Source organism: Glycine max, chromosome 8 (genome assembly GCF_000004515.6).
Source record: "Glycine max cultivar Williams 82 chromosome 8, Glycine_max_v4.0, whole genome shotgun sequence".
Taxonomy (NCBI): Eukaryota; Viridiplantae; Streptophyta; class Magnoliopsida; order Fabales; family Fabaceae; genus Glycine; species Glycine max.
In genome coordinates this window covers 22,739,107-22,753,667 of record NC_038244.2, presented here as the reverse complement: position 1 = coordinate 22,753,667, position 14,561 = coordinate 22,739,107, and the positions used below count along the sequence as shown (strand labels likewise).

General features: G+C 32.8%; 2 protein-coding genes across 2 annotated transcripts; both read left to right on the top strand.

Moving 5' to 3' along the window:
- Positions 1 to 1,699: 1,699 nt before the first annotated feature.
- Positions 1,700 to 8,287, top strand: LOC100799463 (uncharacterized). Its single transcript, XM_041017761.1, has 5 exons — positions 1,700 to 1,933; positions 5,431 to 5,531; positions 5,618 to 5,667; positions 6,546 to 6,694; positions 6,790 to 8,287. Exons 1-5 carry the CDS (start codon positions 1,700 to 1,702, stop codon positions 6,808 to 6,810), a joined length of 555 nt encoding a protein of 184 aa, XP_040873695.1. The 3' UTR covers positions 6,811 to 8,287.
- On the top strand, positions 6,961 to 8,287 carry LOC121172615 (S-adenosylmethionine decarboxylase proenzyme). Its single transcript, XM_041018441.1, has one exon. The coding sequence runs from the start codon at positions 6,961 to 6,963 to the stop codon at positions 8,038 to 8,040; it is 1,080 nt and encodes a 359-aa protein (XP_040874375.1). The 3' UTR covers positions 8,041 to 8,287.
- Positions 8,288 to 14,561: the final 6,274 nt, after the last annotated feature.

Genomic DNA, 14,561 nt, shown 5'->3' with positions numbered 1-14,561 from the left:
ATAAAGGCGAGGACTTTGAGTCCTATGAAAGATAAAAGCAAGGACTTTGAGTCCTATGAAAGATAAAGGTGAGGACTTTGAGTCCTACAAAACCATAAAGTAAAGGATGTTGCGTCTTGTGAAACAAGCCAATAGGTACTAGTACCAAAGGGCTCAACCTTGTGAGAAAGCAAGAGGTTGACTCTTTGAGAGGGCCTCTCATCCTAAACTTAAAAGATAGGACATTAGATTTGGGAAATTGGTATATAAAGAGAAACCTATGCACTTATAGCCTAATATGAACATGATTTTTGGGATGCAGATGCATGCAACCTTCATCTTGAAATGTTAGTAATGCAAAAGGTTTTGAATCATGAAAATTGTGTAATGCTCATGACATTCTTTCCTATTTTTGTGATTTTGATTTGATTTTTTTGCTTTTTTTTCTTTTTTTGTGGAAAACACATATTGACTGTCTCTTGCTAAAAGATGTGATAACTCATGCAACCTCATCCTATCTTTTGCAAATCTCTTTGGGGACTCCCTTAGAGTGTATGTTTTGATTTAATCACTTGGCAATTTTGGATGACGACAGTGGAGCTGTTTGACATTTAATCAATCAATTGAAATATTGATCCTAGGGTTTGTCCCTTTCTTTTTGTTTAAAACATTCTATTATTTTGCACAACAAGGAAACATAAGGCTTTGGGACCGATCGTGCACCTCATTGAAGGATGGCAATGGATTGTCACACTTTGGTATGTGACCAAGTGAAACTTTCTTGATTTAAAGTCATAGAGTGATGTCAAGGGTCTGTCAATCCCGCTGAAACTTGATGACATGGGTTGATCCCAAAAGAATTTGTACAACAAAGGCCACCCTTGGATTCAAAAGGAATTCTAATGAGTCTGCATGAGCGACTAACATCAAATGTACCTTACTATCACAATTGTCTTTGGTCATTTTCCACGAGCTCCTGGTCGAATGAGTTTTCTTCTCAAATGTGTAAGTGCGAAACCTCAAGGATTCTTTTTTTATTATTATTATATATTTTTTTCAACAATCACAAGCATGTGCGGGTTTCATTCCAGAATCCCAACTTAAAAGCAAGTTTAGTCATTCCTTGATCCACATGGGCTTTATTGGGCTTGTAACATGGTCAGGGGCAAGAAGGCTAAGAAAGAAAGGATTAGAGAGGCTCAAAGAGTGTTTAAGGGTTATATTGAGTAAGAATCTCGAGGGCGTTGCTTGTACTTTTATTCATTTCAACTTTTGGGTCGGGCTCTACTCCTTTTGTGTTATACATTAATCCTTATTGCACTTTTGTGCCTTCCTTGTAAAATCTAGAGATCTTTTGTCTCTCTTTTTCTTCACTCGCCTTTGGTGGATTCTATTTTCTTTTTTCTTTCATTGTTGCCCAACTTCATGCATGTGTTGTTTGCATTGCTCTTCCCACCGGTTTAGTGGTGGTTCCTACTCAAGATTTCTTTCTTTTTTTTTTTGCATTCTACACCATGAGCCGACTAGCAAGGATCAAAAGATCAACGAACGATAATCCCTGGACGAAATTAGGGTATGACAATTCCTCGTCATTAATTATGTGATAGCTAATAGCTATAAACCACCATTTAACACAATTGGGCAAGTGTCAAATTCAATTCACACCACTTGGAACTCCAATTTTCGGGCTGGAACGACCAAAGGTGTTGCAATTCCTAACATGGAAAGTGAACCAAGCCGAAAAGTAATCAACCCTAGTTTCAATCACAATAGGGTCAACACCTTGCACACTTGTTCCACCGTAGAACATGTTGAAGTGGATGAGGTTGAACTGGATGTGTGGATGAAGATGCATGAAGAAGCCAGACTTGATGTCATTGTGGATGAAGGCGTAGGGAAGACGACGATGATGCAGGGAAATAGCCGTTCCGGAATGGGAGTGCTTGCTAAAGGGGTACTTTTGTCTGCTAGAGTCTTTTAGGAGGTGCATGATGCAAAATGGGTGGTGTAGAATATAAATGCCTAAGAGGGCCCATAAATACAAAGTAATAAACCCGCTTAAGGAATACGACAATGTGGCCACAAAAGGGGTTATTCTTCCTACATCCAACAAAAATTTTTTACACTCAATATATTTTAAAAATTTCCAGCTTTACCCTTTTTTACTCTTCTTCTTCGTTCATTCTTGTTTTCTTTTCTTCGTATAGCCTATAGATTGACAATCCTTAAGGTCAATCCATATGGGCCATACGAATTGCCAATTTGTATGGGTTGTCAATCTATATGGATCCATACTGATTGGTTTTATGGATTATCAATCCGTAGCCTAAATGAAAAAAAAAGAAGAGGAAAGAACGAAGAAGAAGTAAAAAAAGGATAAAATTAAATTTTTTTTAAAATATGTTGAGTGTAAAATAAATTTATTGAGTGTATGAAGAATAACCCCACAAAGGTGGAACTTGGAAGATCGAAACATGTTTTTTTCGGTAAATAAAATGCGAAAAGAAACGTGGAATCGCCGACAATTAAAAAAAAGTTCAGTCACTTGTACAACATTTTTCAATGTCAATATGGTTTTTTTTTATATTTATTACTACAACTTTTTTCCCTCTATTTCGCACCACAAAGATAAAATTATATATTTGGGTTCTTGAGAAATGCTCAAACAATATTCCCCAACACGTAAAGGAGCCCTAAAAAATGGGAGAATTTGGATAGCGAATAAAAGAAAGCACGACGAGATTAAACTGTAATTTACACGACGAAATTAAGTGCCCGTGTAATCTAATTGTAGTATTTGTTTTATGTGAGGTAGTGTCCCGTGCTTATTTATGTCTTGGTTCTTGGTAGATATATATCCAAACATTAAAGGAACTGAAAGAAGAATATGATAAATATAAGTTGAAAAAGGTGGTATGAACAGGGAGAATTATATTCTAAAAAGTAAAAACTTCCTTCCATGCGTCCAGGGAAATTGAACCAGGATCATAAGTCATTCCAACACTCATACAGATTCTATATTCTTTTGAAATTGTGGGTTATACATACTTTATATATATATATATATATATATATATATATATATATATATATATATATATATATATATATAGAGAGAGAGAGAGAGAGAGAGAGAGAGAGAGAGAGAGAGAGAGATAGATAGATATTAACCGCTCTTTTCTTCAAAATTCCATCATGTGAAACTTCAATGACTTAACAATATATATGTAGATTCCTTCAATTTTTTATTCCATTTTCTCTCCCATTTCATTTGCTTTTAGATAATCTTTGGTTAGTGGTTTTAAGATTGCATTTGATTAACGTGTTAAAATAAGACAGAGTATAACGCAAAAAATATATTTTATATTTTGTGTATAAACAAAACAGGGCATAAAATAAAAGAGAGCATCTTTTAATTTCACAAAAAATATATAATAAAGAAAAGTAGAACTAGACATGAAAATATTCTATTCTATTCTATTTACACGCTAGACACTATTTTCAAATATTTCCACTCCAAAGCTTATTATGATTTTATGATGTTCAAAAATTCCTCAATTGCTTTTGGACATAAATAAAATAAATAAATCTTACGGTTTGCCATAACTTAAAATTTATTGTATAATCCCATAGAATTAATAGATTTTTGTACTAAATAGCACAAGAACAATTTGCAAACTAAATAAGTAAATAGAGACTATGTATTTTCGTGATGGTGTTAAAACATAAAAACTGATTAAAACAGTGTATAAAAAATTTCACTATAATATTATAGTAGAAAATGTTTAGTATAATACCAATTTTCTTGACAAAATAGGCTGTAAAAAAATGTTTGACAAAATATTTAGTAAGTTTATTGAAAAACGTGGGATACTTGGTATGATTGACTAATTATCAAGACAGTTCATAATTCCTCATGTGCTAAACTTGAAAGCGTGGTGTTTGTTATTCTCATTCGATCAACCTAGATAATCCACAATCTTTTAAGCGTGAAGTCTAAAAAGGTCTGTGTTTTGGTTATGCTTAGTTGGTCTACTTAGACAATCAACAATCCTTCAAAGTTCAAATATTGAGAATAAAAAGGTGTGGACACTTGTTATGTTTGATTGGTCCATTCCGATAATCTATAATTCATAAGCATATAGATGATTGCTATTCTTAGATCCATCAACCAATAAGAAATTGGTCTACCTATAACTTTTAAATTCTTTGTAATAAAACTTAAGCCACTTATCATATTAGACAACATTTTTTTAAAAAAATTCTGATTAATTAATTTGAAATTTGATTATAAAATAAGTAAAATTTAACCATAAATTATTTATGTCAATGATCAAACTCAAATAATATCCAAAGGATTCAATCTTTACTTCAGCATTTTAACCACTTATATCCAATTGTTTGTTTATTATTTAAGACAATTGATGACTAAATATTTATATTTACGTTTTAGCACATTATATTCAAATTTAGAAAAGTAATTATAAAAAAATTATCTTTTTTTCTGTGCATCTTAAAATTTTAGATGAGTTAGATTTTAACACTTTATCATTAGAGGATGTCTCAAGACTTAATGAACTTTAGATTATCCAAGCAATGAAATCTTTATATCAATAACTAAAATTAAAATCATCATGGGATAAGAATTGATTTCTTTATGCCTGGATCAAACTTTGTCAATTAAGGAATTGTGAGTCATGATCATGCTGGAGTGGAAAGCATATGCATGAGATGTGGACAGGAGAATGGATCCAATCCAAGTAGAACTGAGAAAGACGATTCGTTGTGGGGCTAATAGCGATGCAATTTGGACGTAGAGAGCAACCAGACAAAGAATAAAAGATCAAATTCAAAGTCGAAGGGAACCAAAACCAACCCCCTTTCATTATTTCATTGGCTTTGACTTCCCATTTCGAATATTGTTCACAAATCGCACACGTACCCTCGCCACACCTCCTATTTCCAAATCGTATATTTCCTCTCTTTTTCTTTTTTCCATTTACGTCCCTATGTTTTTTTGTTTTGTTTTGTAATGAGTAGAGATATTATTGTCGATGTTATTATTGCTTTTCTCTTATTTCTTGATTTATTTTGGAAAAAAAAGAATCTAATAGTGTCAATTAAATATATCATAATATTAATTTACTAAATCTGAAAATTTAAAATTAAATACTACATTCTTATCCACCTTTTTTTTTTGTACATACATTCTTATCCACCTATTATTGCTTTCCTCTTTTTTCTCGATTTCAATTACAAAAAAAATGTAATCCATTCTATTAATCTAATGACTAATCAAAGAATTACTTGTTTGGCACGTAAGATTAGAGGAGATTCTTTGCCAAATTTATGGGAGGATATGGAAGCCGAAAGATAGAAAAGCACGAGGGCTTTATCGTAATTACAAGTTTACCTCGGCGCCTATATAATCGTCACCTCTGCTCCCCATAACAACCCAACGAATTTGCAAAACTCAAACGAATACGTTTTCTCTTTCTCTTCAATTTCACCCTTATTAGCATAGCATATTCATTTCCCTTTCTTGAATCGTTGTAAGCGCATTGCGATTTTGCCCTTATCTTTATTTCAATTTTTTGTTCTGTTTTTGTTATTCATTTGGGTTAATTTCGATTCGAAGCTTAACTGCGAGAGGGGATATCAGAGAAGTTGATTGGCCTCCCATTAATAGTAAGTACGAGTTTTTTTTTTCTTTAAGATTCTTGTTTATGTTTTGGAGGAATACATATGAATATGGTTCGATTTTTAAATGAACTAATGAATTGAAAGGAGAGAGAGCGAATTCAGATTTCTTTTTTGGGCTTTGTGGCATTATTTCCAAGCTTTTTCCTGGTATGAAATATTTTTGCTATTTTCTTCAATTTTGTTAGGGTTTATGGGGACATGGAGGAACATTTCGGTTTTTCTGGTTTTTAATATTGATCATGAAAATTTGATTTCTTTTCCTCCAGTTTCTATAACCATCTCAGAATGCTCAATGTTTCTGAAATATGTTTGAGATTCAATTTGGTATCTCGAAATATTTCAAAAAACGGTGTTAGTCAGAATAAAATTGATGTGATTTTAGTTCTCATCACAGACTAAAAACTTATGTTTGATGTTTCAGTTAAAAAATAGAGATTAAATTCCTATTAAATTTTTATAGGATTTAAAAACCAATTGATATATTTGAGGGATAAAAAATATATTTTACCCTTGAAAAGATGATGCTTCTGTCTGCTGGGTACATTTTTTACTTTTTAATACTGTTGATTTACATTACATACAATGTAGGCATGAAAACATACTTCATTTTTTCTTATTGATCGCATTTGTATCAAATGATTATGGAATTGGTATGACAATTTGACAATAGTGTTGTATTTATTTGTTCGAGATGTTGAGAGGTTACACTACATAGTGAATTTGTTCAGAATAGCGTTTTGCCTTCATAATTTTTTTTTTTATATTTATTTTCCTCTCACACTATAAGACCCTAGAATTTATGTTTGTATTTCGATTACTTGCCTATTCTGCCATTGATTTTTCTTTGTTCTTTTGTCAGACAGATCTGAATGATCTGATGGAGTCTAAAGGTGGGAAGAAGAAGTCGTCTAGTAGTAAGTCCTTTTTGTACGAAGCTCCTCTCGATTACATCATTGAAGACGTTCGACCACACGGTGGAATCAAGAAGTTCAGATCTGCTGCTTACTCCAACGTAAGTTTCTGTTTCATTTCTTTCTGATGATTAAATGAAGACATGTAGTATCTAATGTTGTTGTTGTTTAACTCTCAAATTTTTTCCTGTTGCAGTGCATCCGCAAGCCATCCTGAGATTCCCTAGGTCGTGTGAGGACGTAGCCCCCTTAGTCCTGCATCTGCTATATTTTTCTAGTCTCTTCTCTTCTCCTTTTTCTTGTTTTCTTCCTTGCCCTTTTGTTCTCTCTACCTACACAGCAAGACTTTGTTTCTTTTTGAGTCAAGATGGCTGGCTCAGCTATTGGTTTCGAAGGCTATGAAAAAAGACTTGAGATATCATTTTTTGAACATGGTGTGTTTGCTGACCCTGAAGGAATAGGCCTCCGAGCATTGTCCAAAGACCAATTGGACGAGATTCTTAAACCAGCAGAGTGCAGTATTGTTGCATCACTTTCAAACGATTATGTTGACTCTTATGTTCTGTCAGAGTCAAGCCTGTTCATCTATCCTTATAAAATTATCATCAAAACTTGTGGGACTACCAAATTGCTTCTGTCCATCCCTGTCATCCTCAAGTTGGCTGATGCTCTTGACATTGCTGTGAAATCTGTGAGGTACACTCGTGGAAGTTTCATTTTTCCTGGGGCACAGTCTTTTCCTCACCGCAGTTTTTCAGAGGAGGTTTCTGTTCTTGACAGCTATTTCAGCAACCTTGGTTCTGGTAGCAAAGCTTATGTTATGGGTGACCCTTCGAAGTCACAGATTTGGCACATCTACTCTGCAAGTGCACAGACCAAAGGGTCATCTGAAGTTGTCTATGGCCTTGAGATGTGCATGACCGGTTTAGAAAAGGAAAGCGCTTCTGTGTTTTTCAAGGAGAATACATCTTCAGCAGCTTTGATGACCGAAAATTCTGGAATTAGGAAGATCCTTCCACAGTCTGATATATCTGATTTTGAATTTGACCCTTGCGGATATTCAATGAATGGAATAGAAGGGGGTGCAATATCCACCATCCATGTCACTCCTGAAGATGGTTTCAGTTACGCAAGTTTCGAAGCTGTTGGTTATGACTTTGATGAGATGGCTCTAGGTGAACTTGTGGAAAGAGTTTTAGCATGCTTTCGTCCAGCAGAGTTTTCTGTTGCTTTGCACATTGACATGCATGGCGAAAAACTTAACAAATTTCCCTTGGACATCAAAGGATACTACTGTGGTGAGAGGAGCTATGAAGAGCTTGGAGTAGGTGGTGCAGTTGTGTACCAATCATTTGTTCAAGGCTGTGATGGCAGTACATCTCCCAGGTCTATTCTGAAATGCTGCTGGAGTGAGGATGAGAACGAAGATGAAGTGAGGGAGATATAAGTACTTCTGGTTTTTATGTTCTGTTATTTATCTTTACTGTTGAGTGTGTTATTACCTAATAAATAAATTTGGGGGTTATGATGTGAGAGTGAAGCAATGAACTTATTGTGTAGCTTCACTTAATTTGTGTGATTATGCAGATGTTTTTTTCGTTTCTACTGCCAACTCATATGGGAGACTCTTATATGAGGCTGTTGCACTTGTATTTTATTTTATATAAATAAATATAAATATAATTATATTATAATGTAAATTGTTCAAGTTATTAGTGACACATTCTTAATTCAGCAATTCAACTTCGCCCGCAACTTGCTGATTGCTGATCACATTTCTAAAGCCAATGCCTGCTGTTTTTAGGATTTTTTTAAAATAATAATTGTGCTGGGACATGTGTTCCTAATTCATGTTTTTTGTTCTTTTCGTGTCAAATGGCACACACAGACGTAGATGGAATGTTTCCCAACGCAAATCCAAATATGCGGTTTGCCAAATATACAAGGATGAATAGAAATAAAAATGATTGACACCCAACCAATCATTAACTTCCACTTCTACTATATTACCAAAATATTTTTTTCTTCTTTTCATCTATTGAGTCTTTTTTTGAAATATAAATTAAAATATTTTAAAAGTTATAGATATTAATCAAACATAAATTGGAGAATATTGTTTCTTCAAAGGTTTTTGTGTCAATTTTTTTTTATCAATTGAGGGGGTGTTTATTTTACAGAATTTTGTAGGATTTCTGGAAATGTTACTCCTACCAATATTAGATGGAAACATATACTTGACAATTTTTTTTTTATATTTTTTTGGATGATGGGTTTATGAATTTATTTTTTAGATAAGGACGGATTTATGAATTATGACCATAGATTCATAAAAGTTAAAAGGCATTAAGTCATTTTAGGAGTAATTTTTGGTAGAGCTGCTCTTTTCAATAGCTTTTTTTTATAACTTAATTTTAATAATTTAATGGCTCTCGAAATAAATAAATAAATAAATAAATAAATACTATTGAGATAATATCAAAATATTTAATAGTTGAATAATTAAAATTTAATATATAAAAAATATTAATAAAGTAAAAATATAAAAAATACTCTCCTAGTCCTTTTTCTACTGTATAATTTTTAAATGTTTTTCTATCACATTAGTTATCTTATTTACACTTTTTATATCTCTTTTATGATATATATATATTATTTATTTTTTATTTCTCAAGATGTGATGGATGGATTAGGAATATAGCAAATGTCTTATTCTCTATCAGGGGATTCAATTGCCTAACATTTAGTTACAGTTTGCTGAAATAAATTTATATTTATATTAAAATCAATTATTGTACGTAAGAACACCATTATAAATAGATGTGCAACATTAATTAATATATTATAAAGACATATAAACTTTTATTTCAAGTAACTTTTTATATTTTGTTCAATAAAATCATTTTATTTATTACATTGTTTTTGTTGTTTAATTGTTAGCTGATCCTGTGAATCACACGAAATCAAACACTAATTCAATTTAATATTCATCAAGGAAATCAAATTTAAAACTTCCTTTTTTAGAGTGTGTTTGGATGGAAGAATTTAAAATTATGAGAAATTTTAAATTTTAAGAATTTTAAATATTTCAATTGAAATTCTTTTATTTTTGAAATTTTGTGTTTGGATAAAAAAATTAAAATTATGAGGGTGAAAAAAAAATAAATGAAAAAGAAAAGATATGATTAATGTGTTAGTTATACGTGTTCCCTATATGCTCAGACCCGATCGATGTTTCACAATCAAAAGACTTGTAAGAAGAGAATTTCAATTTCTCACCTTTTAGAAGAAAATTGAAATTCCAAATTTTTAGTGATTTAAAATTCTGTTTTAAAATTCCAAAATTTTAAATTCTTAAAAAAAAAAACATTCAAACCATGAATTCTAGATTACAGAAATTTAAATTATCTGATAAATTATTTTTCTTAATTAAAATTCTCTACCAAAACATACTCTTACATTAATTGAACTGGTTGGACAAGCATTTTTCATGTGCATTCATCCAAGGCCAGAACCACAATTAACATAAAAATAAAATTATTACATATTCTCTAACTGTTGACTGAACTATACCAGACCCTTTCTCCCCGAATTAATGCAGTTCTTTTTCATTACATATAAATATATAATTATTAACTAACTACCAGGCACATCAGTGGGATTAATACACAGTTTTGATAAATTAAAGAATAATGAAAATAAATTGCGGTTAGCATCATTCTTAAAATTAGTATAAATCAAATTGTGGTTAGATATATATATAAAAAAAAAAAACATGAGCTACACTCTGTTGGTGAACAAGTGCTAAATCTTACTCCTCTACTCGCCTTTGTTGGTATGACGTGTTATCCTATAACAATGGAAATTAAGGAGTTACATTGAAATTTTCAATCTTAATTTACAGCCAAGAATTAAGGAAAACACGTGTTGGGCAATGCAATGTTTTGAGAAGCTATATAATAAATCTAAACAGATTTTGGAAAGTAATCTGAATCTCAAACATAACAATTCTTGACATCTTTAGTTCAATTCGGTTACAGTTTAGAAAAGTAGTGGATCATTTTACTGGATTTTTTTCCCTTGACATTGCTACGTGCCTTGTTGATTCAATTGTAGATTTATATGTCTCAAGTTGATCTCGGGCATATTCATAAGTTGATTTCATTTTATAGAAAATGTAATCATTAATTTCATTCATAAGTCTAGTGAAATCAAATTCATTTGTGGGTTGAAAGTTTCAAATTCCAGTTTATCGATCCCTGAGAACGCTAACTTCAAATTACATAAATGATCATATAAATTCAATAATCACCACCGATGCAAAAATTGACCTGAAAGAAATATATGGACCGGATGATTTTGACCTACAAGTAACACTATTAACTCCCACATTCTTTAACGTAACCAACACACTTGTACAAATTATTTCATTTGGTTCTAATGAATTGGAAAAGATTAGCCTTGCGTTGAAGGTGGATAAAATCCTTTGTAAACAACTTAAAATGTGACAGGATATTATAAGTGACGAAGTGATCTTGCTGTCATGATCCACTGGAATTTCAGTCCTTCTTGCTTTAATTTGTTCCTCCCCTCCCAATCCAATTGCAAACACCCCCAAACCAATCTACTATTTCTTAACACTACAGAATTCTAATCCTATTGTGTTGGCTTTTGGGATGAGAATAATGATTAATATGCTGGTTAATTTGAAAATCGAGATAATACTGGATAAATATGAAGTCGTGTATAACACTTTTAGATTGAATTAAATTTCGGGGTTCAATCAAAATTGTTCAATCGGATAAAATCAGATGATTATAATTCAAGAGTTTTGTTTTGGTCTTGTATGTTTTGTCACCCGTTATGCTTTTTGAACCAAAATGATTATTTATGATCAAAGAACAAGTAGTTTTTGGCGGTTGATGAACAGGTGGTTTTGGCGGTTGATGAAAGTTTTATCTTTTTTTAAAAAACTACATTTTCCTGAAAGTCACTTCCATGTAATTTCCAAAATTTGCTTAAACCGAACATCTCGTTATTACATTAAAACAAACGTGCACTCTTATTTTAACATAATAAAGAGATCAATTACACTAAAATGTCCAACAAACCTCCCCCATTTTAGTGTAATTACCGATCAAATCACCAAAGTCATAACATACCACAAACTACTGCATAGATGAAATATCGAGACGATTGAATTTCATCTTAGTAAATTACACGTTTCAATTATTCGAATATCAGGGTGTCACTAAAGATTGAACCCTTTCTATTCATAATGAATACATGAAGATAATCTGCACAATAGTTTATAACATTACTCTTGCTCGACACTAGTTTACTAGCCTGTGTCCCTATCCTTCATAAGCATATCAAAGCCAAGTCCCAGCTTCTTGAAGCGGCTAAACTTCATGCTTATATAGGTAGTCCTTTTCTTTCTTGCACCTGCAAATGCAATTTTTCAAAAGAACCATTGAGAAGTTATACTTCAACCTCCTTAACTTACAGAACCGAACACATACCTTTTGAGATACTTTCGATGATGTGTTCCAATCTCTACATGTTAAGCTTTCCACATTGAATTCAGCACCTAATGTCATATTAGATGGGAATTGGGTATCTTAACATAAGAGATTTCAGATGAACTTTAATCCTAATCCCACAGCTGACCTTTTCACGAGATCTCTACTTAACCCTTTGGTTAAATGATCGGCCAAATTATGTTGAGTTCTCACAAACTCCACTGATATCACACCATGCATGATTAACTCCCGAACCATGTTGTGTCTAACACCCAAGTGTCTAGACTTCCCATTATACACTTGACTATATGCCTTAGCCAAAGTAGCCTGACTATCGCACCTGATAGACATGGGAGGTATAGGTTTGGGCCACAATGGAATCTCATAGATCAGATTTCTTAGCCACTCAGCTTCTTTACCAGCTGCTGCTAAAGCTACAAATTCAGATTTCATTGTTGAATTTGTAATGCAGGTCTGTTTCTTGGATGTCCAAGAGATAGCACCTCCTCCAAGGAGGAATACCCAACCACTTATGGATGAATAATCTTCCATATTGGTTATCCAACTTGCATCAGAGTAACCTTCAATAACCGAAGGAAATCCAGTATATGTCAAACCATAGTCAATGATTCCCTTTAAGTACTTGAATACTCTATTCATAGCTTGCCAATGATGAGAACTGGGATTACTTGTAAACCTACTAAGTTTAGCAACAACATAAGCTATATCAGGCCTAGTACTAATCATTGCATACATGAGTGATCCTATCGCCCTTGAGTATTCAAGTTGAGACACTGCTACACCTTTATTAGGTAATAGCTTCAGGTTAGGATCAATAGGAGTACTTGCCGGAGAACAATCTTTAAAATTAAATTTCTCCAATATCTTCTCAATATAATGTGATTGAGAGATGGAAATGCCATTGTTTCCACGTTTGATCTTTATTCCTAAGATCACATCCGCCTCCCCCATATCTTTCATATCAAACTTAGAAGACAAAAATGCCTTAGTTTCATCAACTTGATCTTGGTCGATACCAAAAATCAACATGTCATCTACATACAGACAAATGATAACTCCTTTGCCATGAGTATCAAACTTGCTGTATAGACATTTATCTGCTTGGTTTAGAACAAAACCACTAGACAACACAACCTCATCAAATTTTTTATGCCATTGTTTAGGCGCTTGTTTCAAGCCATAAAGAGATTTCATCAGTTTACACACCTTATTTTCATTTCCTGGCATAACAAACCCTTCAGGTTGTTTCATGTATATCTCTTCATCCAATTCACCATTTAAGAATGCAGTTTTCACATCCATTTGGTGAATCACCAGATTGTGGATAGCAGCAAGTGCTAACAACAGTCTAATAGTGGATATCCTAGCAACAGGAGCATATGTATCGAAAAAATCAATACCCTCCTTTTGCCTAAAGCCTTGGATAACCAATCTGGCTTTGTACTTGTCAACAGTACCATCCACTTTCATCTTTCTCCTAAAGATCATCTTACATCCTAATGGCTTACATCCAGGAGGTAAGTCAACCAATTTCCAGGTATTATTTTGCATGATGGAATCATTTTGGATTGCTTCTTTCCAGAATACAACATCCCTTGAAGCCATTGCTTCACTAAAAGTCTTTGGGTCTTCCTCAACATTAAGGCAATATTGATATTGAAATTCAATATCATTCCTTGACCCTTCAACCAAATAGAGTTGAAAGTCATCACCAAATGACTTAGCCTTTCTTACTCTCGTACTCTTTCTAGTTTCAGTACTAGTTAAAGGTATATCCTCAATATTAACTGAGACTTTCGACATGGAATTCATGTCCTTTGGCCTAGGTATAGATGTAAACCTTTGTTCATCAAAGATAGCATCCCGTGACTCTTTAACCGAGTTCACAGCAACAGAATCATTAGATTCTAGCACATAGAATCTATATGCTTTAGAATGTTCAGCATATCCAATAAATATGCAATCTATACCTCTTTCACCTATGGTTTTCCTTTTAGGTTCTGTAAGCCTGACTACAGCCCTACATCCCCAAATTTTTAGATAACTTAAATTTGGTGTCTTTTTGTGCCAAAGTTCATATGGGGTAACCTTATTCCTTTTGTTAGGAATTCGGTTCAACAAGTAACAAGCTGTCAACATAGCCTCACCCCAAAATCCTTCACTTAAACCCGAATAGGATAACATGGAATTCACCATTTCTTTCAAGGTTCTATTCTTCCTTTCGGCTACACCATTCTGTTGTGGTGTATAGGGAGTTGTAGTTTGATGTATTATTCCAGTAGATTGAAAATAAAACGGATCATAATACTCACCTCCCATATCCGTACGAAGAGTTTTGATTAGCCCATTTTGATGAAGTTCTACCTCTTTCTTATAAATTTTAAATTTATCAAGAGCTTCATCTTTTGTAATTAATAAATATACATAA